This window comes from Polypterus senegalus, chromosome 7 (assembly GCF_016835505.1).
Source record: "Polypterus senegalus isolate Bchr_013 chromosome 7, ASM1683550v1, whole genome shotgun sequence".
In the NCBI taxonomy this organism is placed as follows: domain Eukaryota; kingdom Metazoa; phylum Chordata; class Cladistia; order Polypteriformes; family Polypteridae; genus Polypterus; species Polypterus senegalus.
This window is the reverse complement of record NC_053160.1, coordinates 123,437,090-123,450,667: the sequence shown is the minus strand read 5'-3', so window position 1 is coordinate 123,450,667 and position 13,578 is coordinate 123,437,090. Positions and strand designations below refer to the sequence as shown.

The window sequence follows — 13,578 nt, the reverse complement described above, 5'->3', positions numbered from 1 at the left end:
CACAATAGAAAATAAATCCTGCAGTACTTCTTTATATTCCTTGCTTTGTACCCCTATAAGTACAAGTTATCGTCAATATGCTAACAACCTAGTTGCGCTTCATTCACTCAGAATATGGAACCAATGTAGAAAGTACTTCAAGATAAAGACGATTTTATCTGTGGCACCACTGCACGATAACCACCTTTTTCTACCCTCTCAAACATACTCAGTTTTTAATGTCTGGAAAACATTCAGAATTAAGTTGTTTAGAGATCTGTACATAGACAACCTCTTCACATCCTGCAAACAATTAAACTCCAAATTTAACTTTCCAGCAACTCATTTCTTTAACTACCTTCAAATCAGAAACTTTGTTAAACAAAACCTGCCCAATTTTCCTCACCTCCCACTGATCTCTGTTCTGATAAAATATTGATATATACAAACCTTTTAAAGTCCCTCCTTTTCAAAATTCCCAGACTACAGTGGGAAAAGGATCTGTTACTCAACATTTCAGAAAAGGAATGGAAGGCAGCCATGCACTGAATTCACTCTAGCTCCATATGCGCAAAGTATTCAATTATTCAACTTAAAATCATATATCAAGCGCATATGTCTCATTTGAAATTGTCCAAAATGTTTCCAGAGCAAGGTCCATCCTGCAAAGATTGCAATCAAGTTCCAGCCTCACTGGGCCATATGTGTTAGACGTGCACCAAATTAACATCGTTTTGGACCAAAAATCTTGAAATGCCTTTCAAACAGCCTTGGAGTCACAATCCCTTCTAATCCACTAACAGCTGTGTTTGATGTACTTCCAGATGGGCTTAAATTGGAGAAGGAGAAACAAACTGTAAATAACTTTACTTTACTATTGGCATGCAGACTATCTTGATCAACTGGAAGAATCCTAATTCACCTCTTTTTAGTCAGTGGATAACTGATGTTATAGATTAACTGAAATTGGGAAAAAATAAAATTCTCACTTAGAGGATCTGTACAAAACTTCTTCAAAACCTAGCAGGATCTAATGAATAACATTTTAGAATAAACATTTAAATTGAGAAAGTGGATTCTATTCTCTTTTTTTATTCTATTTATTTATTTATGTATTTATTTTTCCTAATATTAAAGTTTTATTTTGTTGGTGTAAAATCAATCTAGCTTCTGTGTTTTGAACTAGCTGAAGGCATTACATTGCAGATTTGGGCAGTCCCACATACAAGTAATTACAATAATCTAGCCAAGATGTGATAAACAACTGTTTCCAAGTCCTGTGACAGAAAAGATTTTAGTTTTGAAATTTGCCTTGGTTTGTAAAAATAGGACTATACTACCAAAGAAATTTGTTTGTCAAAACTTAGTGACAACTCAATGATGATACCCAGGTTCCTGACATCATTATGAATCGTTGCTGCAAGGAGCCTCACTGAGTGCTAATTTCAACTGTGGATGTGGTAGAACCAAAAATAATGTTTTTTAATGTTTTATTTTCGTTTAGTTGTAACAATTTTTGGTCCTCCCTGCGTGGAGTTTGCATGTTCTCCCCGTGTCTGCGTGGGTTTCCTCCGGGCGCTCCGGTTTCCTCCCATAGTCCAAAGACATGCCGGTTACGTGGATTGGCGATTCTGAATTGGCCCTAGTGTGTGCTTGGTGTGTTTGTGTGTGTCCTGCAGTGGGTTGGCACCCTGCCCAGGATTGGTTCCTGCCTTGTGCCCTGTGTTGGCTGGGATTGGCTCCAGCAGACCCCCGTGACCCTGTGTTTGGATTCAGCGGGTTGGAAAATGGCTGACTGGCTGTAACAATTTTTGCACCATCCAATATTTAATATCCTCAGTGCACTCCATCAGCTTTTTTACCAATGAAATGATGCCAGGTCTAACTTTGAGGTGTACCTGAGTATTATTGGCAAAACAATGGTAAGTGACTTCGTGTTTTAGAAAGATAGGCCTCATGGGGAACAGATATATGGAAAATAAAAAACTTAAGGCCAAGGTTAATGTTTCAGCTTCTTCCAAAGTTATGAGACATCTAACTTTAGCTATATTCCTTAAGTGAAATAATGCAGTTCCTACTAACCTGATTAATATGTGATTTATAATTTAGGTCAGAGTCAATAGTTACCTCCGACTTGATTTCTAAACCTAAGGGATCAAGTTTATTTCTACTGTAATACCCTCACTATATCCATTTTTGCTAATCACTAAGATTTCTGTTTTCTCCTTATTTGGAAAGTTAATGCTAATCCATTCGGAAATACAAGTAACACACATGATCAGAGCGCCAAAAGCCTCAGGGTCATCAGGCGCTATCAATAAATACAGCTGTGTGTCATCTGCATAGCTATCAGTTTAGTTTTTTTCCATTAACGCTCAGCTCTCCAACATGTTCAAGAGTAGGCTGCTTCAGCTGAGGTTGAAAAATTGCATGTTTAAAGTTGTCTGGCATTATAACAGATTTTACAAAGTTGTTAATAATAGCCAAACCAATTGAACTAATGACTCTGAAAGTATCTTTAAACAGGCATGACGGTAAAATATCTAGAGGATATTTGGAAGCTTTCTTATACAGTACTATGTTGGCAAACTGAGAAGAAGAAACGGTTTGAAAGCAAAAAGTAAAACGGCTCTGCACTGGCTTTAAAGGGGATGGGTATCAACACACATTGATCAGCACCTGTAAGAATAATGGTGGATCAAATGGCTTGGATTTTATTTCTAAAAAATTGAGAAGAATCTCACAGGTCTCGGGTGTACTCTCAGGGAAGCCGCTGCCAGGTGGATTTAAGAGAGTCTTCATGGTGCTAAACAGCACCCTAGGTCTAGAGGCATCATTTACATTTAAACAAGGTAAAAAAAATAGATTTTCCTGCTCTCACAACCTGTTGGTAAGACTTCCAGTGAGTTCTGAGAATTACATAAGAAACCTGAAGTTTGTCCTTTTTCCACCTACACTTGGCATGTCTGAATTCCTGTCTGAGATCACGAGTGGTGTCATTCAGCCAGGACTGAACACTGGCTTTACTCTTGGCTGTCCGTATCTTTAAAGGTGAGACCAGATCCAGAGTATCCTTGCAAGCGAGATCTAAAAGCTTAACCATATCATGAGTATCTGAACAAAGAGAAAGGGCTTCTAACACCAAGGGTAAGTGGAAGTTGGAGAAGATATCACAAAACTGCAGTGATGCATCAGTATTTAGATTTAGTGAGTAGCACTGTGGTTTACTGAAGTTGATGGGCAGACACAAAAACTTAATTTCAAAAGCAACTGCAAAGTGATCAGAAATGCCGTCATCAGAAATCTCCTGTTTATTTACAGAGAGGCCAAGTGTTAGAGAATTAAGCCCAACATATAACCTACCTGTGTGGGACCTGAAACCACCTGAGATAAATTAAGAGTCCATAAGACCTAGGAATTTTTTAACCAGGGGTTTTGTCGGACAACAAACATGAATGTACAAATCTCATAGAATCAGCAGTCTATCAGCGCATGACACCATGAAAGATAAGCACTCAAGAAATCCTTATTATAACCATGAGATCTGTAAACAAGTCCAAACACAACGCAATTGGTAGGCTCAATTTTAAACAACTGAGCCTCAAAATTGGAAAAATTGTCCACAGACATAAGACTGCATTTAAAGCGATTATGAAAAACAGTAGTAAGTCCACCACCCCAACCAGCAGTTCTAAGTGAGCTAAAAAAATTACAATCAGGAGGTAAAAGGTCATGGAGAGAAAATGAAAACACTAGCACTTAACCAAGTCCCTAATATAAATAGAAAGTCCAAGTTCTGGGATGTAAAAAAGTAATATAAAATAAAAGATTTATTGGCTATGGACTGAACATTCATTAAAGCCATCTTCAGGAAGCCTTTTTGATTGTATCTCACGGTCTGTTTGATTGGTCTTAAGCATATGTGAGTATTCCAGTGAACATAGGTTCTCAAAGTTGACTCCTCAGGCTGATGTAACTTGTCAACACCATTACAATATTGGAATTTATTTCATGATCAGGGAATTGAGGTATCTTAATCCTTTTAAAAATACATACAGTACATATATACTTTATGTTAAAAAAATAAATATATATTGACCAGTTTAGCTTTTTTTTTTTTTTTTGACTGGAAAATTTGTGTATAGATGGGGTGAGATATTTTAAGGTGAGTACAATTTGGCATGGCCAACTACAGATTTAACTCTTGGTGTGTGTTACTTGCTACCCCTCTGAACGTGACCATGGCTGTTACAGAGTTCTTTATTTATTGGTTAATTGACACTGACACTCAGGCTCTCCTTACTTACGTTGTCAACAGATTTTCAAGGCTTAGTTGTCCGATTTCTAATAGGACAAAACTTGGCTTGGTAGTAACTCTTAATTTTCCATTTCTAACTACTCAGCAAATTTGATTTTTAGTAGTATTCTTTTTGCATTTAATGAGATAAGTGGATGAAATAGGATTTCCAGATATCTTCTTATATGTAATAAACTGTAAAGTGGAATGAATAATTAAATGTCTACTGTTACATAACATAATTCATTTTCCCCATATTTTCTTATATCCACAAAACATTGTTTGTGATCTGTATTATGTATTCATTTCCTTGTTCTTATTTCCATATGTTTAAGATCTGTTTACATGCATATAATATAAAATCTTAAAAAAAAATATATATGTATATATTATATATGTACATATATATATATAATACACACACATTATATATTCTTTTCAGGAGGCGTTTAGTAGAGGCTCATTATGAAGAACTGGATGAGATGGAGAGCTTGAATCAGAAGGAAAAGGCTTTATTGCTTAGCCTGCCAGAAAAGGTAAGAGTTTACTGTTCTGCAATTTTGCAAAATTTAATTTACAAAATTAAAAAGTAGAAGTAGAATATATCCATCTTATTGTTTATTACACCCATCACAAGAGAGGTCATGTAAAATATAATTCTTAACAGCCTTTTATGGCAAGTATGTACAGTCTGTTATTTGAGTTTAAGGCCCTTGTATTCAGAACTCATGAAGATCACATTATTTTGCAATAGCTAAACTGGTCAAAAATTTGTGAACTCCTATTGTGATTTTTTTAAATATTAAAATTTAACTATGAAACAGGAACTTTCTTCCTAAGCAGGAGACTGCCCTAGACCAGGGATGGCGAACTCCAGGCCTCGAGTGATGCAGTGGCTGCAGGTTTTCATTCTTACCATCTTCTTAATTAGTGACCAGTTATTGCAGCTGATTACTTCTTTTAATTAACTTGACTCAGGCCCCATAGTTGTTTCTTTATCTTTAATTAGCAGCCAAACAATAATGAGACACAAAACTAGCCACCACATGACCAGCTCCCCTGTGCCCATTACATAATATCTGAAATTAAAGAGAGATGATGGTCTTGGTAAGGTTGAACTCTCAGGTCACCAAAACATTTTGACGGTGCTCTTAGAAAGAACAGAAAAACAACAGTTTTCAAAATGTGTGCTGTGGCAGAATGAGAGCAACAACAAGCCATAGAATTAAATAATGGGTTTAATTAACAGCAAGAACTGGCTTCTCATTTAAGAAAGTGATTGGAGTGAAATTAGTTGGAGTTTGAAGCCCCAGTTTAGCGGGTCATCTGTTAGCTCGTTTCACATCTCATTTCAGCTTGGCTGTCGTTTAATGAAGAAAGGAATCAAATCAGAGGGCTGAACTCTTCTAACAGGGCTATTAAAGTGATGGGGAAAAAGTTAATTAGCAGTGAAAAACTGGTCACTGATTAGGAAAAGGGTTAGAATGAAAACCTGTAGCCTCTGCGGCACTCCAGGCCTGGAGTTCGCCACCCCTGCCCTAGACCAAAATAATTTGAGCATTAAATTATCTCCATGGGGGTGAGTGTGTCCTACATTGATGCTATAGGCTTATCGAGATGGTAAAAATAACAAACAAGCAAATCAGTTTCAAAATAAGCAAAATGATGTAACCCTATTAAAACACATTTTTATTGATTGAATGTTTTTGAACGTTCGATCAACCATACAAACTCTTTTAATATATTATAGTCTGAAACATCATAGGTGATTCTAAACTTTATGCTCAGGTTTTAAGGACTTGTTTGAAATTATGTAATGGATTTCTGTACTGGATAAAGTATTGCAAAATGAAACTTAATAATAAATTGTGTGCTGTTCTTTATGAAACATTTGAACATTAGAAAAGCATTTCACAAAGACAGGTCATTTATCCCAACAAAGCTCACCAATCCTATCCTCCAAAACAACTTTGTCGACTTTTAAATGTCCATAGAGTCCTACTGTCCACCAGATTACTTGTTAACTTAGTCAATTTGTCTATAATTTTCTATGTGAAGAAAATCTTAACAATTTACCCTTAATACATTTCCAACTTTGCTCCCATGTTCTTCTTGAACTCAAGTAACTATCTTGGTCCACTGTATTAATTCCTTTCATAATTTTAAACACTTCAGTCATGTCAGCTCTTAAACTCTGTTGGCTAAACTGAAAAGATTAATCACTTTCAGTCTTTCATCATAATTCATAGCCTATAATCTAGGAATTGGCATAGTTGTTTTTCTCTGGACGTTTTCTGGAGCTGCTATGTCTTTTTTTTTTTAATCCCCGAGACCAAAACTGCATGCAGTACTCCAGGTGAGGCCTTACTAGTGCATTATAAAGCTTAACAATAACCACCATTAACTTGTTCTGCTTGCATCTTGCTGTGTACCCTAATATTGTGTTAGCTTTCTTTAATGGCTTCTGGACACTTGCTGGAGGTTAATAGTTATGAGTCCACTATGACTTCTATGTGTTTTGATAAGGGGTACTTTACAGTTTCAGACCTCTCATTGTGTATTCAAATCTAATATTATTTCCTACCTTACATTTACTTACATTAAATTTTGTATGTCTCAAATCTGCCCAAGCCTGTATGATAGCCAAGTCCCGTTCCTCACACTGTAACCCTCTGCCTCCTGTGTTTAGGCAAGATTTGCACCCATTTACACAATACACCATGCCCTGCCTCTCCTATGGAACTTTATCAAATGCTTCCTGAAAATCAAGATAAATAATATTGTGTGCACAAATCTGATTATATCCTTTTGTTGCTTTCTCACAGAATTTCAACATATCAGTAAAACACGACTGCCCCCGTTCAAGCTCATGTTAATTTTTACCTAAAACTCATTTTGTGGCAATGTGCTGCTTAATCTTTTCCTTAGTAATTCCTTCCTTTAATTTACCTGTGATGCATGTTAAGCATACTGATCTATAGTTACTTGGCTCTGCCCAATGACACTTTTTATATAATGCAATAATGTTTATTTGCTATTTTCCAGTCCTTAAGAATTTCCCCAGTGTGCAGTGACTTTGTAAAAAAACGTGTCAAGGGTTTATACACTCAATAACCTCCTCGAACACTCGAGGATAAACTTTGTTTGGTTCTGGTGATTTGTTAGAATTTAACCTATGTAATCTAAGCAGTACTTCTCCCATTACAATTTTCAGATTACACTGTTCCTTTTTAGTACTGCAGGAAGGTCATCTGTAAACTTAAGAAAAATGGCAATTTTAGTGCATTTGCCATTTTACTATATATGTTTTAATTCCAGACTATTTATTTACTATTCTAGGTACACTTCACCTCATCCATGCCTATTGTTTTACTAATAAAACACTGAAACAATCTCCTTTATCATTTACCTTATCTGCAATATTTCTCTCCAGCTGCTTTTTAGTTTCTCTGTTATCCTTCTCAATAGTTACCTTCCTTCTCCCAAACGTTTTACTTGTAATTTAGCATTTAGCAAGTTCACTTAACCTTATTATCAACAACTTTGCAACAATACATTTTTTTTGTTTAATTCTGGGCAATTTGGTTCCTACTACAATTCATCCATCCATCCATCATCAAACCTGCTATATCCAAGCTACAGGGTCACGGGGGGTCTGCTGGAGCCAATTCCAGCCAACACAGGGTGCAAGGCAGCAAACAAACCCCAGACAGGGCGTCAGCCCACCGCAGGGCACACACACACACACACACCAGGCACACACTAGGGACAATTTAGGATCACCAATGCACCTAACCTGCATGTCTTTGGAATGTGGGAGGAAACCGGAGTACCTGGAGGAATCCCATGCAGACATGGGAAGAACATGCAAACTCCATGCAGGGAGGACCTGGGAAGCGAACCCAGGTTTCCTTACTGTGATGCAGCAGCGCTACCACTGTGCCACCGTGCCGCCCTTACTACAATTCACCTGCACACACATATATATATATATATATATATATGTATACATATATATATATATATATATATATATATGTATATATATGTATGTATGTATGTATGTATGTATGTATGTGTATATATATGTATATATGTATATATATGTATATATATATATATATATATGTGTGTGTATATATATATATATATATATATATATATATATATATATATATTGTCCCTGGCTGCATAAAGGGTTCTGAAATAAGCACTGATGTGCATGGGTTGAGTTCCAGACCTAACTGAACTAGTGGTGGAAAAGATGGCAGCTTTAAAGGGTGATAACGGAAGTGATCATCTGATGCCAGGATCAGAAGTGACATTATTCTTGGCGCCAGAACTGGAATGATGTTAAATCAGATTTTCCCATATTTGGCCTGCAGAGACAACAGAAAAAGGTTTAGCGCAACCTGTCACCCTCTGGCCTGGCAGATAATTACCTCCTCTTGGTCCACTCAGCTTCCTCCCAATCACATGTGTGACGTGTGATTTCTAGAGTGTGCTCCAGTTTCCTTCCAAAGACATGAAGGTTTGGGTATTTGGTGACACTAAAATGACGCTAGTGTATGTGTAAGCTTGTGTTCACCTTGCGATGTGCTGATGCCCCGTTCAAGGATTTTGTTTCTATCTCATGCCCGATACTTGCTGGAATGGGCACATTCCTGGATTGATGGATGTAATCATTAATCGTCCTTTTCAGAGATATTGTGGCAAGGTTCCCTCAGAATTTAATGGATGTTTCAGGCAATTCACAACGCAGCAAAGCCGAACATTTTCTGACCATGATGATATCTCACACTGCCACCTGGTGGAATCTTCTAGATTTACGTAAGGTACACCTGCAAGTATAAACAGTACACCGCTTGTGCAGCAGTAGCCTCCTCTGAAGCACGTGTCGTGTTGCGTAACGTATAAACCTGGCCTATATGCTGCAACTTGGATATTTTCTTGTATCCATGCCTGACTTGTGCTTTTCAATCACCATTTCACAAAGTTGCTTACATTTTTTTTTCTTCATTGTGTATGTTATGTCACATTACTGATTCGACCACAATTTGGACCTTCCAGATACAAGTGCATTTATACTAGAATCAATTGAAGCCCCTCGACTACAGATAGATGATATCCATTGAACTTATTATGTGGCTGTTAAAACATCCTAGCTGCACCAGTGATGAATTCAGGTGTGTTATATTAAGGACAGAAAACACTTACATAAACAACTGTGTTTTGTTAGTGCGTGGAACCTCTTGTCTCTCTGGCATGATAATCATCTTTCTTGTGTTTTCATAAATTCCGAATTTCAATGGCGGCATTCTCTGCGGTGCTCAGACCTGGGACTGGTCAGATCTCTGTAGATGGGTACACCTTTTATTAGTTTGGTCATTCTGATGGCTGTCATACACAGGGAGTAGCTGTTACTACGGTGGATCAGCTCCTTCCAATGGTGTCCAATGTCTCTCCTTTCAACTCTCTGGGTGCCTTATCTGTTGTCTCAGTGTATGCTCCGACCACGGTGAGTAATGTTTGGCAAGGGAAGAATTTTACTCATATCTGCACTCAGTGCTTGATGGGTGCCTGTGGGATGACACTCCTCTGGTCATGAGTGACTTCAGTGAGACCACTAGCACTGGAACAGTTATATTACCCATTGGTCTGGTGACCATGGTGAAAATGGCTCTATGTTCCTTGACTTTGCAAAAGGTCAGGGGCTGTGGATTGCTGAATCTTGGTTTCAGCGCCCTGAGCTGCATTGTTAGATTTTGTAATCCAGTACTGGTGGTGCAGTGAAGGAAACTGATCACGTCCTTGTGGGCAGATGCTGGAAGCTCCTACAGAACTGCAGGGTCTACAGAAGTTTCAAGTTTTTGAATTCTAACAACAGACTTGTTGTTGGTACTCTGAAGATCAAGCTTAGGTTCAGTAAGCTATCAGCTTCTAGGAGAATTGGGCTGTTTCTAATGAGTATGCATGCAGTTTGTGTGGAACTTGCAGACAGGTGCATCTGCCGATCCTAGTGTGTTGTGGGAGACTTTCCATTACAAGACCCTGAAGGTTGCTGAGGGTTGTGTTGGTGTGGCTGGTATTCCCAGAAGGAGGTATTACATCTTGTAGGGCACCCGGGATGTCATTGAGAGAAGTCACAGCGCATGGCCTGATGGCAACTCTGGTCTGCACCAGGAACTGAGAAGAAAGGCTCTGAGGGCAGATAAGGAGGTGTTTGTAAGAGGAATCTGTAAGTAAGTGACACAACATATATGGTCTACTGACCCACATCCTGCTTACAGAGGAATCAAAGCATTACGTACATTAAAATCTGTTCGTCAGAGTGGGTGGGTGAGCAATCCTTACGAATGATGCTGCAGTTGTGACTTGTTGGACTGACTACTTTGAACAGTTGTTTAAAGCTGATCCTCTGGCTTGGACGTTGGACATCTCTGGGTCCATGGATCTTGAGGCTGATCCTTCAATTAGCTGTGAATCGCCTAGTCTCACTGAGATTGCACAGGTGGTGAACCAGCTGAGGGTAGGAAAGGCTGCAATGGTATCCAGGGTGAACTTCTCCAGGCTGGTGGTAAGGCTCTCCTCCCGGCATTGCAAGCAATCTTTGCTTCCATTTGGGAGATGGATGTCAACCCAAATGACTGGTAAATGGCACTTGCCGTCTCCATCTGGAAAGAGAAGGGTGATGGCAGCAACTACAAGGGGATAGCACTGCTCTCAGTGCCTGGTAAGGTCCTTGCTTAATAAGAACAAAACATTTAAGAGATACATACTTTTTTTAGGTAGTTCTGTTTTACATATGCAGATTGAAGTTCTTGTTCACTAGTGTGCTTTGCTAGTTATTATGCAACTTCCCTATATTGAATAGTTGTCTGTGATTAATATTTTTGTACAGTAGAATGAATGCTTAGGTATTTCACATGTACTGTATATTTTATTAAGAAACTTAAAGCAGATTATAGAGGTTAATAGCTGGAGGAAAGAAACGTCAGATAGCAAGAACTTAGGGATTATCACCTTGCAAGGAAAAGTGTTGGTGCAGAGCATGGAAGAGGGGGTGCAGATAAAGATCATCTACCTGCCAGTAGAAGGTGCATCTCTTCTGCTTAAATCCATTGTCCTCAGTGTTTGGCCACTGATGTGTCTTAATTAAGGGTTCTAGCTTGAATTGGCTTATGGAGTTGATGAAAGTCAATGAGTACAGATGGTGTTGCCTCTGTTCCCAAGTATGCTGCAAGGCAAAGCTGGTGACATAAATATGTTGGTACAGGTCAAGGAAAATGAGACTGCATGGTGTCAAACAGAAGCAGTGTTGGAGGTGTCAAGGACAGAAACAGTGTTTTAGGTCTTAGGATGGCCATTACCCCTAACCGCCAGTTGAATGCAACAAATATACAAATGTGTATGTCTACCTCTGACAACAGTGTTTCTTACAATAAACTAAGATCATGGAATGCATCTCCTTCATGAACTGAGGAGAATTCAGTGCTACTTTGCGACCAAAGTGGGTTCTGTTCAGGCAAAGATTTTTAAAGGTTAGTTTACCTGACACAATTATTATTGGCCTTCTTACACAATAATAGTTAAACATCAGAAAACAATACTTTGGATTCTTGTTTCATATCTATCTGTCGCTGAAGCTGCTCCTCTGTCTGGAGGTTATCCTGTTCAGTAGATGCAGTGGATTTTCCATTATTGACGGGAGCCTGCTTAGTGCTCGTCGCTCTGCCACGGATGTCAAACTGTCCAGCTCCATGTCTACATTAGAGGCTGCCTTCCTCACCAGTTTGTTCAGGCGTGAGGCATCCCTCTTCTTTATGCTGCTTCCCCAGCACACCACCACGTAGAAGAGGGCGCTCGCCACAACCGTCTGATAGAACATCTGCAGCATCTTATTGCAGATGTTGAAGGACGCCAGCCTTCTAAGGAAATATAGTCGGCTCTGTCCTTTCTTACACAGAGCATCAGTATTGGAAATCCAGTCCAATTTATCTTCCAGCTGCACTCCCAGGTATTTATAGGTCTGCACCCTCTGCACACAATCACTTCTGATGATCACAGGGTCCATGAGGGGCCTGTGTCTCCTAAAATCCACCACCTGGTTTTGCTGTAGTTTAGTTGTAGGTGGTTTGAGTCGCACCATTTAACAAATTCCTTAATTAGTTTCCAATACTCCTCCTCCTGCCCACTCCTGATGCAGCCGATGATAGCAGTGTTGTCTGCAAACTTTTGCACGTGGCAGGACTCCGAGTTATAATGGAAGTCCGATGTATATAGGCTGAACAGGACCGGAGAAAGTACAGTCCCCGGCGCTCCTGTGTTGCTGACCACAATGTCAGACCTGCAGTTCCTGAGACGCACATACTGAGGTCTTTCTTTAAGATAGTCCACAATCCATGCTACCAGGTATAAATCTACAACAACATTTATTTATATAGCACATTTTCATACAAAAAAATGTAGCTCAAAGTGCTTTACAAAATGAAGAATAGAAAAATAAAAGACACAGTAAGAAAACAAAATAAGTCAACATTAATTAACATGGAATAAGTAAGGTCTGATGGCCAGGGTGGACAGAAAAAGCAAAAAAAAGACTCCAGACGGCTGGAGAAAAAAAAAATAAAATCTGCAGGGATTCCAGACCATGAGACCGCCCAGTCCCCCTCCCATCTCTGTCAGCTTGTCCCTAAGGAGCAGAGGTTGGATGGTGCTGAAGGTGCTAGAGAAGTCCAGAAACATAATTCTTACAGCACCACTGTCTCTGTCCAAGTGGGAGAGGGATTGGTGTAGCATATAGATGATGGCATCCTCCATTCCCACCTTCTCCTGGTATGCAAACTGCAGAGTGTCGAGGGCGCGGTGGACCTGTGGCCTCAGGTGGTGAAGCAGCAGCCGCTCCATGGTCTTCATCACATGTGATGTCAGAGCACCATTTATCTCTATGTGTGCTTATGTCTGTGGTATGGTTTTGATCAGTTCACCTCAAATGTAGCAGCAGCGCTATGGGTTAAATGACTGCATATCCCAGCTGCTAAACAAGGGCTGTTGGGAAGAAGGTGGGCTCTTTAAATGGAGGAACGTGTAAGTCGAGGGGACTTCTTTTTGTTTTCTATTCTGTTGCCGTTCTTACTGTGTTTCATTGTGGACTACTGTTCCTGTTTGGATATATGGTCTGTCTCGTGCCCATCTGTTTGTGTGAGGTGTGAGTTGTGAATTGGAAACCTCTTCAGCGAAGGGAGCACTCCCCAATCCCCTCTTCCCACCATGCTACAGGAAACCTATAGGACAAACTTTAC

General features: G+C 39.3%; 1 protein-coding gene across 1 annotated transcript in view; it reads left to right on the top strand.

Annotated features, from left to right (window-relative positions):
• The window catches only part of LOC120532067 (kinesin-like protein KIF24), an 81,814-nt gene extending 71,421 nt beyond the window's left edge, over positions 1-10,393 (top strand). The window contains exons 13-15 of the mRNA XM_039757975.1: positions 4,719-4,812; positions 9,687-9,794; positions 10,274-10,393. Of these exons, the coding sequence (XP_039613909.1) occupies positions 4,719-4,812; positions 9,687-9,794; positions 10,274-10,393 (322 nt within the window). The remainder of the gene's footprint in view (positions 1-4,718; positions 4,813-9,686; positions 9,795-10,273) is intronic.
• The last annotated feature ends 3,185 nt before the right edge of the window (positions 10,394-13,578 follow it).